At 37.1% G+C, this 16,035-nt stretch overlaps 1 protein-coding gene across 3 annotated transcripts in view; it reads left to right on the top strand.

Moving 5' to 3' along the window:
* The window catches only part of nalcn (sodium leak channel, non-selective), a 117,014-nt gene that overhangs the window by 56,151 nt on the left and 44,828 nt on the right, over positions 1-16,035 (top strand). For all 3 annotated transcript variants that reach the window (XM_055216123.2, XM_055216122.2, XM_055216121.2), the window contains one exon: positions 969-1,043. In XM_055216123.2, coding sequence (XP_055072098.1) covers positions 969-1,043 — 75 coding nt within the window. The remainder of the gene's footprint in view (positions 1-968; positions 1,044-16,035) is intronic.

Raw genomic sequence — 16,035 nt, 5'->3', positions numbered from 1 at the left:
TAACCCATCACTCTATCAAAAGATATTCAAACAAGTAATGACAAAATAAAGCATTCTGACAATAAAAAAGTATTCTGAGTCTGTTAACATTTGTTGTAAATGCAGTTTAACTTGTATTAGTAATGCATTTGAAAAAGGTATTTGCACATAAACTTCTTAGTACAGTCTGAAATATTTTCTTAGCATTTCTGGGAAATGTGCTTTGTTGAGAACAAAATGTACTCTGGATGTATTTGCCCTATGGTCATAATGATTTTCTCTTTTGTTTGACTTTTGACAAGTTTGATTGAGTGTGGAGCAGGCATTTAAATGTGACATTTGAATGGAAGTGCACATTAATGACAGAACAGACCGAGCATGTAATCAAGACACGGCTGAATCATTTATTCATTTCCTGTCATGAAAAAAAATATGTTGAAAAGGCATAGTGCTTAATGCTTTTGAGGGCGGCTTTAGACTCACAATATAAAAAAGGTATTTTAATTAAATTCATTTCAAAGCATTGATGATATCTAACACCCAGGGGCAAATTTTATGCACTGTGTTTCAATACAAAAACCTTTTAACCATCTGTAGTCTTATTAACAATCTGCAAATCATTTTTAACCAGATACCACTACATTTAAACAAAGTTTTTCATTTTATTTTATTTTACTTTTTTGTTTAAATGTAGCTTAAATAAATTAATCGCAACCACTTACCTTACAAAATTGAGTAAATTTACTGTACAATAATTTTTTTTAATTAGTTAATGCTTATGACTTCTACAACATTTATTAATCTTACTTCATATTCACTTCAGCACTTAGTAATACATTATTTAAATCTTTAAAAGTTGTTTAACTTTCCTGTTTTTAAAGGGTCTTCAAAAATAGTTTTTTTTAATTCTCCAGATATCTTGTGTTGAAAGTATGATGCAGTATATTGTAATGTATGGAAGCTAAATTCAGTATAATTTTGTCTTCTAGATACTTCTGAGTCTTTTTGTTGCTGTTATTTTGGACAATCTTGAGTTGGATGAAGACCTAAAAAAATTAAAACAGGTAAGACATGTTTTATTTGTTTTTTTGTTTATATTTTTGTGAACTGTTTAAGAAACAGTTTGAAAATAATTTGAACCTACAAGTTTAATAGCAGAATTGCTGTGGAATAGTAAAAAAAAATGAAAGCAGATTGCTCAAGCTCTTTCTTTGTGAACCCCTATGACCTACCATGGGGTGCATTTCCCAAAAGCATCGTTAGCCAACTAGTGTCGTAAGCTTCGTCGTTACTGACAAAGTTCAACGATTTGGTGTTTCCCGAAACCATAGTTCAAACGAACATTCGAAAGCTGCATCGCAAACTTGTGTAATTTGAACGACAGCTCTTCACCTGTCGTTAGAAGCTCAGACTTACGTTGATCATGTTTTTAAACAAAATGAGCAAAAAACATTTTACATTCTATATCCATCATTCTAAATATATTAAAAAAATTATGTTTGTAAACAGAATTAAAGCGCTGTTTTTGAAAACTGCGCACGTGTCCAGTCCTACGACCTTTAAGACCTTGGGTAATCCCTGGGAGGAGTGATGTAGTAGGAAACTTGCGCATTAATTAAATATATTTCAAACAACACCTAAATCACAATAACAAAATCAGTCGTCCGGTGCAATATACGTTATTTACAGCAGTTATCTGACATTAAATCGATTTGAACAGATTAATTAGTACTCCACCTCCCATGTGACATCATCACATTTCAAACGACCAATGTGCGACAAAATTACTGTTTTCGGGAAACAGTCTTAACAAGGTAGTTAGTTTCTCCAACTATGCATCGTACTATGGTGGTTCAGCAGCGAGTAACGTCATTGTTCGGGAAACGCACACCTGACTAATAAGATGTAGTTTAAAGGGGGCATATCATAAAAATGTGACTTTTCCATGTTTAAGTGCCATAATTGGGTCCTTGGTGTTTCTATTAACCTAGAAAATATGAAAAAGATCAACCCAGTAACTTAGTTTTGGTAAATTATTCTCTGCAAGCATGTGAAAAAATAGGTCATTGACATTTTTCTCCCCTTGTGATGTCAGAAGGGGATCTTATTATAATAATACCGCCCCTTAATCTGCACTATCCAACCACTGCACTGCAATTTAGTGCAGAAAGAGCTTCATTTGAGTTTCAATTTCAATAAACCACCATCATAGCGATCAGTGTTTGCATTTCATCAGCTCATTTGCATTTTAAAGGAAACACCCAAAAACAGCAAATTTTTGCTCACACCTACAAAGTGTCAACATGATGTAATAAATTATCTGTATGGTGTTTTGAGCTAAAACTTCACATACGTACTCTGGAGACACCAAAGATGTAAAATTTCCGCCAGATCGCATTTCAAAAATAGAGACGTCAATTGCACGACCACCCAACTTTATCCGCCTTCATAAAAACTCTTTAATGCACACAGCAGGGTTACGTGAATGTCTGCGCTGCACACGCGACAGATCAATTGAGCAATATGATCGGCATGAGAGAGGGCTGTGTGTCATCGCTCACCAAACAACTCCGAATAAAAGCGCAGATTTCACATTATGATGGGTTCCAGTTCAAAACAATCGCATCGTAATGATGAAAGCGTGCTCGGCTTGGATCGATAAAAGTACAGTGTGAGTGCGTGCTTCTGGGGGAGTAGGGACAATCGTGCTGGGGCACGGTTTCGTTTGGATAATGTGAGTGTGCCCTAAAACTAAATGACTAAGTGTTTTGTCATGTGGTTGCTGAACCATTATATCATAATACATAAAAATTAGAAAAATTATAACCTTTAAAAAGTTTCTTGCGTGTTCTCAGCATTTCAACAGGGCAAGCTATGTTAATTAACACAGTTTTCATCTTGTCCTCTACTCATTTTTACTCTTTCATGGGGTTTTCATGCACAGGTAATGATGACTCATTGGATAATTAGCCTGAGGAAGCATGACCCGTTTGGCAAACGAACATAGAGAAACAAGACACCTCCTTTATAGATGCAAATAAGCGTCTGCCGTGAACAAATATAATAGGAAATTGCTTTTTTTAAAACAGCTAGGGGTCGAATGTTACTGTGGATAACAGTGTCACTTTGCTTTTCAAACACATCAGCAACATATTTCTGAGAAAGAGGAGCCAAAAGAAAATCAGTTGTCTTCACAATTTATATGAATACATTAAAAAAGTTATTGTAGTTCGACTTTACTTTACGAGGTGGATTATTTGTATTCATTTGTATGACCAGATTCTTACGTTTTGCTTCCTCCCCGTGACATTGGGGTTAGGAGCTTGGTTATGGGTGGGGTTTCATTACTATTTTTTTTAATAATCATTCGTTTTTGTTTGAATCAATTCACAAATTAGACAACTTGTGAAATAAGTACAAATTCCCATGAGATCAGCCAGGTAAACATACCCCAATAAAAACCTCAAATGTGCTGCAAGTTACTTTATATCAAAGCATGTACCAAATGCTTAAATGTACAGTACTGTGCAAGTCTTACCGTGGGTTCACACCAGCCGCGTTGAGGCGTCAAATTCACGTCTACCGCGTCTAGTTTGCCACTTGAACATTTTCAATTTACTCGCTTCATTCGTGTGTGAAAGCCGCACGTGAAATTCTACACTGTAAAAAATACTTTGCTGCCTTAACATTTTTTGTTAAATCAACTGACATTTACAAGTCACATCAACAAAGATGAGTTGTCACAACTTATAAAATATAGTTGAGAAAAGTCAATTAAATTTTATAAGTTATAACAACTCACCTGTAGTTATAACAACTCATCTCTAGTCAAGATAAATAATAGTAAGTTGAAATGACTTGTAAATCCGAGTTGATTCAACAAAAATTCAGGCAGCAAAGTATTTACAGTGTAGTCATCAAGAGATTCACACGGAAATTTGCGTCATGGGAGGGGCTTCTGCGACTCTGCTCGCTTTCTGTAATCACGTCACTACTAGAGCAAGCTCCTGATTGGTTAACGCGGAGCGTTTTTTTTGTCAAAATGAAAAGTTTTCAACTTGTGCGTTTGCCGCGGCAACGCTCAATTTTCGCCATTCGCAATCTACCACGGCGCACTAAACGCCTCATTCGGAGACCTTCACATTGACTTAACAATAAAATCACTTCAGGAAGTAGTGCAGCTGGGCATAAAGCCTATTAGATTTGTTGTTTTTGCAATGTTATAGTGATCATATATAATTGTTACTCAGTCTCTTTAAAGGCATTCCATGCAGTTTGACGTTTTTGTCAAACAGCGACCCCTAGAGTCACTGGGGAAAACTTGCAACTGTCGTAATTTCGCACGCCCACTCTGTACGTACCTGTAAGGATAGTGTTGGGCGTGAGATGGACTCCGAAGATAATGACCAGGGAATGTTTCACAATTTCATACAAATATTAGGCTACTGCATGTCTACTAAACTACAGATGATGGTAATAGGATAATAAGAAGTTTATGCCAAGTGTAGAGTAGGCATATAATAATAAAGTAGCCTACCGCGTTTGCTGGCTTACGTTTTTACAAGATTGCAGCTTAATCACAAGTAAACAGTCTATAGTCTAACGTTATGTCTACTGTATAGTTGTATTTGTTTTTCAATTGTAATGTAAACATTACAAAATGCATTGACAAAGTTAATTGTATACGTTGCATTATTTCATAACATTGGCCGTTATTCGTAGGCCATAAGAAATCGAAATTAGACAAATGACTACGTACACATCACAACACAACACTTGAGTTTAGATGGCCAAAAAAAAAACATGTAAGAGAAACGAGTGTTTTTTAGCAGGTCTGCTAAATGCTCTTATGATCGTAAGCTAGCTAGACCCTTGTTGAAGTTATTTTACTGGTGTTATTATCAACACTGGATGAATGAACAGCATAGTAAAAAAATACACACTACAAGCAAGCGCAACCACATACAACATAGACCGCAAACAAATTTACAAATAAGAGATTTACTTACTTGTCCATCAACAAGATCGCCAGATCAGCATCCCTTTTGCATCCAGGGCTGTCTATTAGCTCACGCCAACGAGTAAAAACCTGACCGAGTGGGACTCTTGTCCGGTTCCTAACTCGGTCAGATTCTCTTTTTCGCTTTCTACTCTCTTCCGAACGGGTTTTCTTAGCTGTTTCCCTCATCGAGCATCACGTCTCAAATGCAGGCGTGCAGTTGTTGTTACAGGCTTGTTTGACTTCATGCAGCGCCGCAGGAACCGACAGCCGGATGACGCCAAAGCGCCGTCTCGGATCATTCTCGCGGTACTTTTACGTCATCCGACTGCCGGTTCTTGCAGCGCTGCACAAAGTCGAACAAGCCCAACGTGTGTGACGTCGTTGCCGTAAAGCAAGTCGTGATTCTCGCGAGATTTGTCAGGGGCGGTTCTCTCAAGCTTGCATTGCTGGTTCTGGTAGCGGCGTCCTTCCCGAGCTTCAACAGGGGGATGATTCGCCATACTATGACGTCGTTTACCATCGAAATGACTTTGAAGCTGTTATATTAAGGTAAAATAACTGCATGGTGTGTCTTTAATAGAATACATCCAGAAAATGTGTATATAGTATTAAAAACTGTATAAAAATGTAAACTGATGTGTCAAGTTTTTAGGGTAAACTCCCCTTCCACTTAAGCAATAGCAGGAAACTGCAGGATCTCTTAAACCTAAATAAAATTCAACCTAATTTCTCATTTTAAAGAAATTAGTCTTTTTACTTCATTCTGCTAAAAAACGCTCAAGATGTGTTTAGTGCCAAAAGAGGTCACACTAAACACCGATGATGCCTAAAGAATACACTTAGTCCTGAAAATTATTATTTTTAATTTTTTTGTACATATTTCCTGTATTTTCTGTTTGTATCTTAATAAAATAGATTGAAGAATAAATATGGATGGACATTCTAAAACAACAAGTCTGGTGGTGGTGGCCTAAGACTTTGCACAGTACTGTAAATACTTTAATTGTTATTACAATTTGTTATAACAATGTTACCATACTCTATTTGCTAGGAAAATTTGTAAAAAGAAATTGTGTAAATTGCTAGTGGTTTCGTGTGATCTCTTTCTTTCCTAGTAAATGACATGAGCTGTGTGGTCTTTCAATCCACCAAGCTGTCAAGCTTCACGCATCTTCACCTGCCCAGATCGGTTATCCCTCAGACACAGCTGACTGATCCACGGTTCCACCTGTAAAATTGCCTATTTTATAGGTGCTTCAGGCACAGATGGGGGCAATCCAAAAATAGAGCACTAGATTGCAATTGCTCTCCAAGAATACAGGTGGCTTTTATAAAGAGCAATTCAACAACTGACCTTAATTGAAGCAAAACAGTTCTTGCCAACGTGAAACAAATAACAGCCGGACATGATTTGGGCATTTCCTGCACAGTGCCTTATGACAGCTCTTCTAGGTTTTTCCATTGATGCCATAAAACCTCCATCACCTTAAAATAAAGTCATCAGTAACTGTCTCCTAAAATGTCTGGCCACCTGGTGGATTGAAGGGTTTCTGAAAGTGAAACATTTATCAAGGCACTATATTTGACCTTGAAAGAAGCAGTAAAAGATTTTGCTTAGTGTGGGTCATTGTATTTTATAGCACTCCCTTATGTACACTGAACTCACACAATTCATCCATTACTCATTTTCACTACATCATGGATAATTAGAGATTTGGGATCCAACAATGACTTATTACTTAATATGACTTAAATGAATAGGAGTTACTATCTATGTGGTCTCAGAAACTGCCTGTAGCAGAATTTCAGAGATTTTTGGCTGGGATTTCCCTTCAATTTGAACCTATTAATGATCTGTGAATTGTTACAGCAGCAAAATAGATTTGAGGTTGAGGTGTCTGCCCATATTTACGACTCATTTTTGGCTCTTTCATCTTGGTTCATGCTATAAATGTCAGACGTGACACGTCTCAAGGGACATAACAGTAACTCACTTTGATTGATAGTGGAGTGCTGGCCGATCTGGAGAATTGATCAGCTGATGGTGTTTCTTTAAATGGTTGCTGACTGTATATCAATGTCAATCCAAGATAAGTGTTAAAAATAAGCTTCTTTTGAATCTATCCTTACCTGCAGTATAAAACAATTGTTTGAGCTGTTATTTGTATGTGTGTGTTTATCAAAATATAAGAATGAGAACGAGTAACAAGAGGTTGACTGCAAGCCTTCCTTTTGCACAATCACAGGCAATAATAATTTTTAATGTTTGCAGTGATATACTATTATGTGCACAGAAATTTAGACCAATAAGATTTTACAGTAGGTGGAGCTACTTGGCATGACATGTGATTGTCTATAGGTGACCATTGTTGTTTGAAGGAATTTGAAGGCAACATCTTTGGGATTGCTAATATGTATAGCATATCTGCTCATAGGCGGAGTTTCGCGTTGGTATTACAATACTTTAGATTAACGTGAAAGTGCGGCTTTTAACTCATTCCCCGCCAGACATTTTTTTTTAAAGTTGCCCTCAAGCATTTTTTATGATTTTCACAAAGTTTCACAAAATGCCTTCCAGGAAAATTTTCTTCTAAAAATATATAAACATATATCAAATGACAGAACAGCCCCTTTGCTTTCAAACAAACAAACAAAACGGGAAAGAAAACGTCTAATCCTATCTATATTTTTTCCTCTGCTCAAACTCTTAAATATTTTTCTTTAAAAATATTTTTTTTAGCAAAAAGCTGAAATAATAGCATTTTTGTGAAGGAATTTTGTTAGAGATCAAATTCAGGACAATTATGAAAACATACATACGGTTTAAAATTAGTAAGTAACGTTTTGGCTTCAGTTTTTCATAAATTGGGTAATCTAGTGGATAATCGCGGTATTGCAGATTAACATAAAAATTATTCAGAAACATGTTTTTTATGCAAATGTTTTTTCTTAAAGACACACTGTGCAGTTATTTTACCTTAATATAACGGCTTCAAAGATATTTCTGTGATAGACAATGTCATAGTAGGGCGAATCCGGCTGTCGGTTCTTGCAGTGCTGCATGAAGTTGAACAAGCCTATAAACTGCACACGCGAATTTGAGACGTGATGCTCAACGATGGAAAAGTTAAGAAAACGCGTTCGGAAGAGAGTAGGAAAAGGAAAAGAGAATCTGACCGCATTAGGAACCGGACAAGAGTCCCACTCGGTCAGGCTTTTACTCGTTGGCGTGAGCTTAAAGACAGCACTGGATGCAATAGGGATGCTGATCTGGCGATCTTGTTGATGGACTTGTAAGTAAATCTCTTATTTGTAAACTTGTTTGCGGTCTATGTTGTATGTTGTTGCGCTTCCTTGTAGTATGTCATGCGATTATCATGACAACAGTTGTCAATATCTCACATAATTATCAGGGCATAAATAAGCCTAGAGGTTGTAAATAGTGTAAACATGCACAATTTGCAAACTATTATGATAAATAGCAATAATCATGTATAGTGACATTATGTAACGAAATAATGCAATGTACACAATTAACTTTGTTATGGCATTTTGTAATGTTTACATTACAATAAAAAAACACAAATGAAATGATACAGTAGACATAGACTATAGACCAGGGGTCTTCAACGTTTTTTGGGTCGGGGACCCCTTAGATGAGAGAGGCATGGAGCAGGGACCCCCTAATACTAAATATGTAAAACAGAGATATTTAAGTAATCAGTAAGGTACGAGAGGCTGCCTTTTCGTATTAGGCACAACGCAAAGTGGAGTAAGGTACAACTGATGACCAATCAGAATCAAGGACTGGAACTGTTTTATAAATAGAAACAAACCATATTGTCACACAACCATACTATATTAACATGCATAATTTTTTTGTTAAAGTAGATTTAGTTTTTATATTAATATAATAATAATAATAATAATAATAATAATATATTATTTTAAGGCATTTGCAGTGAAATATATTTTCATATTACTGTGAATTGGACAAGGGCTTTCAGTTTATAAAGATGACTGATCATGGTGAATGGCACAAAGACTCTCTATTCTGGTGGAGATAGTGGTTGTGCTACTTTATAATTTTGAGGTCTGTTGCCTTTCTCGTGTATCATCATTGTCACGAGTTCAAGTAACGCAGGTTTATTTTCTGTTTAGCTTCATATCAGACTCAGGAGAACAACATGCAACGAGTCCGAGCGCATCTCTTTGGGGAAACTTTTTGAGAGGCGGATTTCAACCTGACTATAAATCTTGCACAAAGCACCATCACGGTGCGCGTTTCATTCATTTTTAAATGCGAGCGATAGTTTTGTCACAGTTTAAAATGTAGACGCGGTGTGGTGTCATTTGTCTGTTGAATTAGCGCTTTAAATCTGAACCGCGTGAAACAGCAGTCCAAGTTCAGAAATATAGATGAGACAATGTCGCACTGATTCTAAAATGACATTCTGAAAGAAAGACACACATAAGATTTACCTGTTTTATGATGACTTTTCTGTCGCTACTGCTGCTTCCTGAGTGGACATTTATAATCTTTAGATATTTTATTTTGGTCCGCTGGCTAAACTGAACGCGCGCCTTCAAACATATGCGGCCACGCACGTGCACAACTTAAAGGGGACGTAACGTTTTAAGCAAAAAATAGCTTGTTGTTAAACATCATTTGGCGGACCCCCTGCAGTTCCGTCACGGACCCCCTGGGGGCCGCGGACCCCCGGTTGAAGACCCATGCTATAGACTGTTTACTTGTGATTTAGCTGCAATCATGTAAAAACGTTATAAGCCAGCAAACGCGGTAGGATACTTTATTATTATATGCACTGTACACTTGGAATAAACTTCTTATTATCCTATTACCATCATCTGTAGTTTAGTAGACTATGCAGTAGCCTAATATTTGTATGAAATTGTGAAACATTACCTGGTTCCATTATCTTATCTTCGGAGGTGTACAGAGTGGGGGTGGGACGCTAGGGGTCGCTGTTTGACAAAAACGGAAACTGCATAGAGCGCCTTTAATTGACGAGAAAACTCGTCAATGGCGGGGAAAAAGTTAATGGTTTTTAAATATGGTTTGAATGAAATAAACCATTTTACCATTAAGTTACTCAATCTACTTGTTAAATTATTAAAATTAGACAAATAAAATATGAATTCTCTCGCTCTGGACTAGCCCCTCCCATCTCCACCAATGAATCTGCTGTATCTGTTTTTTGTTAAACAAGTCAAAATTTGTATCATTAATAACCGCCATGTCCGGTAATATCAAGGTATATTTTGTAAACAATCACAGAACAACTACATTTCCTAAAGCTGGCAATAGTGGTATATTTACTTTCCGTAAAGCAACCAAGCAGCCTGTTGTCGTGTCCCTTTTTTATTCCCTTAGAGAATAAAGCTGTTTCACAGAGATACAGAGGGCACACGCTGCTCTTTTTTTATACAGTAGGTGACTGTCTTCTGGCAGAAAGGTCTGGTGGGACTTAAAGAGGTCGTTTAAATTTGTTGCTGTTGCTCTTCAAGGCTGTGTAAGAGTGATTCAATACCTAGCATCTGCTATATGTGGATTTTTGGGTTAGGCTAATTTATTCTAGAGCAGTGGTCTCCAACATGGTACCCGCGGGCACCAGGTAGCCTGCACAGAGTCTGTGAGTTGTCCGCCAAAGCACATTCTATTATTAGCCTCAATTTTTATATTTATTTATTACATATCATTTATATTAGCTTGACTTCTTTTATGCATGTTAACATTTTAAACAATGATAAAATATAATCAACAAGTAAAATAAAAAAGTTTTGAGTAGACTAAAAAATAGCCCTCCAGATTGTTTGTAGCCCTCCAATTGTGGTAGCCCTTGATCACAAAAAGGTTGGAGACCCCTGTTCTAGAGCTTTGCCTGGCTCATATAAACAACATGTGTTTCATTGTATTTTCATTTTTGGCATAGTTTTTAGAAAAGAATGTAAAGCACAAACCTCAAATTTGAGCATCTGTATTATTACAGCATATGAGATTTATAGAAATGGTGTTAGAATGGAGGTGCTGACTCATAAATCGTTGGAACATCACATAGATTCGTTTTGGTAGCACTCCATATGAGGACCGCCAGTGTTGCATCCCCTGTGATCCTTCAAAGAACAGGACTGGCTGATAACAGCGTGCATTTTGGGTGGTTATGCTAATTTGTTGTCTACCCTTAGAATTTGGCTCGGATTGACCTGCTTTCACCTCACATTTTGTCAAAAGTTCTCCAAACAGAAACCAAAGCTGTTTTCATCCAATTTTTCCAAACATGTGCATATATCCTGACTCATACAAGATTATTTTTAGAATAATTTCAACATGGTTTGCTCTCTGTGCCATCACAGGTGTGCAAAAAAACCAAGTCCAGGTACTTCACTGCACACCTAACAAAAGAAAGGCTGTATACAGTACCATACGACGGGGTGATCAATTTGATTTGCGTGTGGTAACATTCGTCATTGTTTGCTGATTGCACCTCATGAAATTCATGAAAATGGCTCACATCTGTCAACGCTGGCAGATGATTTGTCTCTATTTAAAGTACATTTCAAAGCCACGGACACATGCGGAATGGACATTTCTGCATTAGCAGACATTGATGAATAGACATGGATTAGGCGTGAGTTCTCACTTTTTAGGACAGTTTTGACTTAGTTGAGAATTCAGGTACAACAGCACAGGTTAAAGACATTCAGTTTTGCAGCCAACGCTATGAATCATATCTTCATTATTACTTTAGTATATGCAAAAATACACTCACCTAAAGGATTATTAGGAACACCTGTTCAATTTCTCATTAATGCAATTATCTAATCAACCAATCACATGGCAGTTGCTTCAATGCATTTAGGGGTGTGGTCCTGGTCAAGACAATCTCTTAAACTCCAAACTGAATGTCAGAATGTGAAAGAAAGGTGATTTAAGCAATTTGAGTGTGGCATGGTTTTTGGTGCCAGACGGGCCGGTCTGAGTATTTCACAATCTGCTCAGTTACTAGGATTTTCACACACAACCATTTCTAGGGTTTACAAAGAATGGTGTGAAAAGGGAAAAACATCCAGTATGCGGCAAAAATGCCTTGTTGATGCTAGAGGTCAGAGGAGAATGGGGCGACTGATTCAAGCTGATAGAAGACCAACTTTGACTGAAATAACCACTCATTACAATCGAGGTATGCAGCAAAGCATTTGTGAAGCCACAACACGCACAACCTTGAGGCGGATGGACTAACCCACCAGGTACCACTCATCTCTACTACAAATAGGAAAAAGAGGCTTCGATTTGCACAAGCTCACCAAAATTGGACAGTTGAAGACTGGAAAAATGTTGGCTGGTCTGATGAGTCTCGATTTCTGTTGAGACATTCAGATGGTAGAGTCAGAATTTGGCGTAAACTGAATGAGAACATGGATCCATCATGCCTTTTACCACTTTGCAGGCTGCTGGTGGTGGTGTAATGGTGTGGGGGATGTTTTCTTGGCACACTTTAGCCCCCTTAGTGCCAATTGGGCATCGTTTAAATGCCACGGCCTACCTGAGCATTGTTTCTGACGATGCATCGCTTTATGACCACCATGTACCCATCCACTGATTGCTACTTCCAGCAGGATAATGCACCATGTCACAAAGCTCGAATCATTTCAAATTGGTTTCTTGAACATGAGAATGAGTTCACTGCACTAAAATGGCCCCCACAGTCACCAGATCTCAACCCAATAGAGCATCTTTGGGATGTGTTGGAACGGGAGCTTCGTGCCCTGGATGTGCATCCCACAAATCTCCATCAACTGCAAGATGCTATCCTATCAATATGGGCCAACATTTCTAAAGAATGCTTTCAGCAACTTGTAGAATCAATGCCACATAGAATTAAGGTAGTTCTGAAGGCGAAAGGGGGTCAAACACAGTATTAGTATGGTGTTCCTAATAATCCTTTTGATGAGTGTATGTGGTGTGCAACCTGAAAGACATACATTTTATCTATATACCGTAACCAGCTGCCATAAGAGGGGGACCGACCAAGTACTTTCATATAGAAGTCTTATTTTTGTAAGTGTAGACTGAATTTCTCAGGCATCATTGCTGTCACCTTCATGCACACACAAAATAAAGGATCATTAGCAATTAAAGGCAACAGGATAAGAGGAGGCAGAGCTAATGAATATCCAGTATGATCCAAACATTACAGATGAGTCTGTGATAAGAGGAAGTGGTAAATGAGCTTCTCTCTGTCAGGACTTGTCTGTGCCTGTCAGGGCCACACTGTTAGCACTGATTGAAAAAAAGGATTTATGCTGTGAAATAAGGCATTAATTTTAATGTTCAGCTTTGTATATGAGGATGATTGGGAAGATGATGTATTGGTGAGATTTTATTATCTTTTGTATAAAAGTAATATCACACTTGTCATAATGGTGTTATGGCATATCAGCACCAATAACATTCCACTGTGACATGGTGATTCAAAACACACAACAATAACATTTTATGGGATAGATATTGGGTGGATGTCAGGATTCATTTGTGAAAGTAATAAGTGGTATTTTGTGGGTTGGAAACGCCCCAGTTTTACAAATCGTGACCTAAATATGCCAGCCTCCCATGTGACGCTCGACTGCTGTTAGACATCACCTTTTATGCCATGTCTCCTGGCGCAGTCTGTTCATTTGGCCGGTCATGAGCCGTTTCCCCTGTGATGGCCATGATTGATGGTTGTTAGTGGTTCAAGAAATCATTACTTTTATCCGGTTAAATGCCAGTGAGAAGTGGCAAGCACCTATAGGGGAAATGTTTATCTTTATATTGACAGAAATCAATTAGGGGTCTTTCCCCTCAGGTTGGGGTATCTGGTGGTAGCACCATGGTTAGTTGGTTGGTTGATATTGGTTGAATAAGGTATTTTATTCAAGAGCTACAGTGAAGTTCAAATCAAATCCTTCCCTTTTTTCTGAAATGTACAAAATTATACCAGTAAAGCTGTAATGATATTTAAGTTATATCTAAAACATATAGTAAGAGATTAAAATAATGGATTAGATTTAGACTACATTATTGATGAAAATATAAATGGTTGTCTCCAGTGGTTGGTTTGTGGAGTACTTTAATCAAAAGAGCCAATCATAGTTTGGTCACAAGGTATGGCTTATAGTGCCCTGCTTCAATGCAAGTGTATGGGATAGGCATATTCTTCATTTTATTCCCCACCAGGCCAAAACCACAATGCTACAGAATGTATTAATATTAAATACATTGTGAAATAATGATGCTTGAGCCTTCTGTTAGGTCTAACCACGCTGCCATCTAGTGCTTACAGCTCCAGTTTTACATTTTATAGCCTAATTTAAACAATATCTCTGGGTCAATCTCATTAAAATAATGCATGTTTTACTGAGGACCAGTAAATATTATTTTGCCAAAAATATTTAATGAAAATATTTCAAAATATAAATTTTGTATTACCTCCTAGTCCCCACCCATAAAAATATACAAATGTTTTGTACTGTAAGGAACAGTTGCAGAACCAAACATTTGGCACACAATTGTGTTCAGAGCTATAAATTATACCATCATGTACAAACATATTATCATATCTTTCAATTTTATCTTTAAAATAAACATGTTTACATTTAACATTTTTTAATTATTGTAATATTTTTTTACATTATTACAATAAACATAAACATTTTTTAATTATTGTAATCTAAAAATATATTTTATAATAATATTTTTCTCATTTTTTACATTACAATAATTAAAAAAGGGCTTTAATTTTTTTATTTTAAAACAAAATTAAAAGTTATTTTAAAGGTAAATATGACTAGATTTGTTGAGATTTACCCCTCAAAAAATGAAACCATTTGATTTTGTACCTTGACTGCTTTAAAACTTGGTCAAGTTTAATAGTTTAATTATAAATATTAGAAACACCCTGGCCTAGAAAGAGACCAAAAAATATGGCTATAAAATGAATGCTGTATTTGTAGATAAAATGTAAAAAAATGGAAATGCATACATTTTGTTATATTTACATTTGCCAGGGTACTTGCATACTGATAAAAATGTATACCTTGTAATGCCCCCACATCACATGGTTGCATTACAAGGTATACATTTTTTATCAGTACTGTACTGTATGTGTGTTCCCTGGGATTAAACCAATGACCTTTTGCGCTGCTGACGCAATGCTCTACCACAGAGCTATACAGAAGCTTTTCATAAAGTTTTACTTGCTTTTAATAGCTGAAGTTTCTTCTCATACACAGTGTGTCATTTTCACATGAGACATTAAATATGATCTGCAGGACATTTTCTGTTGTTGTGTTTGTCATTTGCACGAACCACATCTGGTCTTGCTCAGAAACTTCCAAACAGTTGCAATGGGGCTCAGATGTACAAACACACACATACACACCTTTGTATATTATCACACTCAGTTTAAAAAAAAACAGTTTGTCACACACACATACACACAAACATGCACACTGGACCCCTCTAGCTACAAAAGTCAGGTCTGTTGCCAAGATCCCTTTCATGTCTGTATAGTCTCCTCCTCAGTACACAATGCTCTGATCTTACATACACCCCCCCCCCCCTACAGCACCTGATGTGGATGTCTACAGCATGACCGTGCATAATTCATCAGTTCACATTATTCCAAAGAATAAAAACGATTTTTAAATCTTTTATAGAGATAATACTTGCTCCGCCGCTAAACCAACTTGCTGATGTCATCCAACATGGCCGCGGGAAGTAGGAGTGCTGAGGGTGCTGCGGGAAAAATCCAAAACTGTCCACACACGTCCTGCTGTTGTGTTTTTGCTATAGGCATATTACGTGTGATTATGGGCCCTATTTTAACGATCTAAGCGCATTGTCTAAAGCGCACAGCGCAACGTCTAAATGGGCGTGTCCGAATTCACTTTTGCTAATTTAACGTGGGACAAATGGTTTGTGTGCCGAGCGCATGGTCGAAAAGGGTTGGTCCTATTTTTTTAATGAGTAATGGGAGTATTTTGGGCGTAAC

Source organism: Misgurnus anguillicaudatus, chromosome 17 (assembly GCF_027580225.2).
Source record: "Misgurnus anguillicaudatus chromosome 17, ASM2758022v2, whole genome shotgun sequence".
In the NCBI taxonomy this organism is placed as follows: domain Eukaryota; kingdom Metazoa; phylum Chordata; class Actinopteri; order Cypriniformes; family Cobitidae; genus Misgurnus; species Misgurnus anguillicaudatus.
This window is presented reverse-complemented; position numbering and strand designations above follow the sequence as displayed.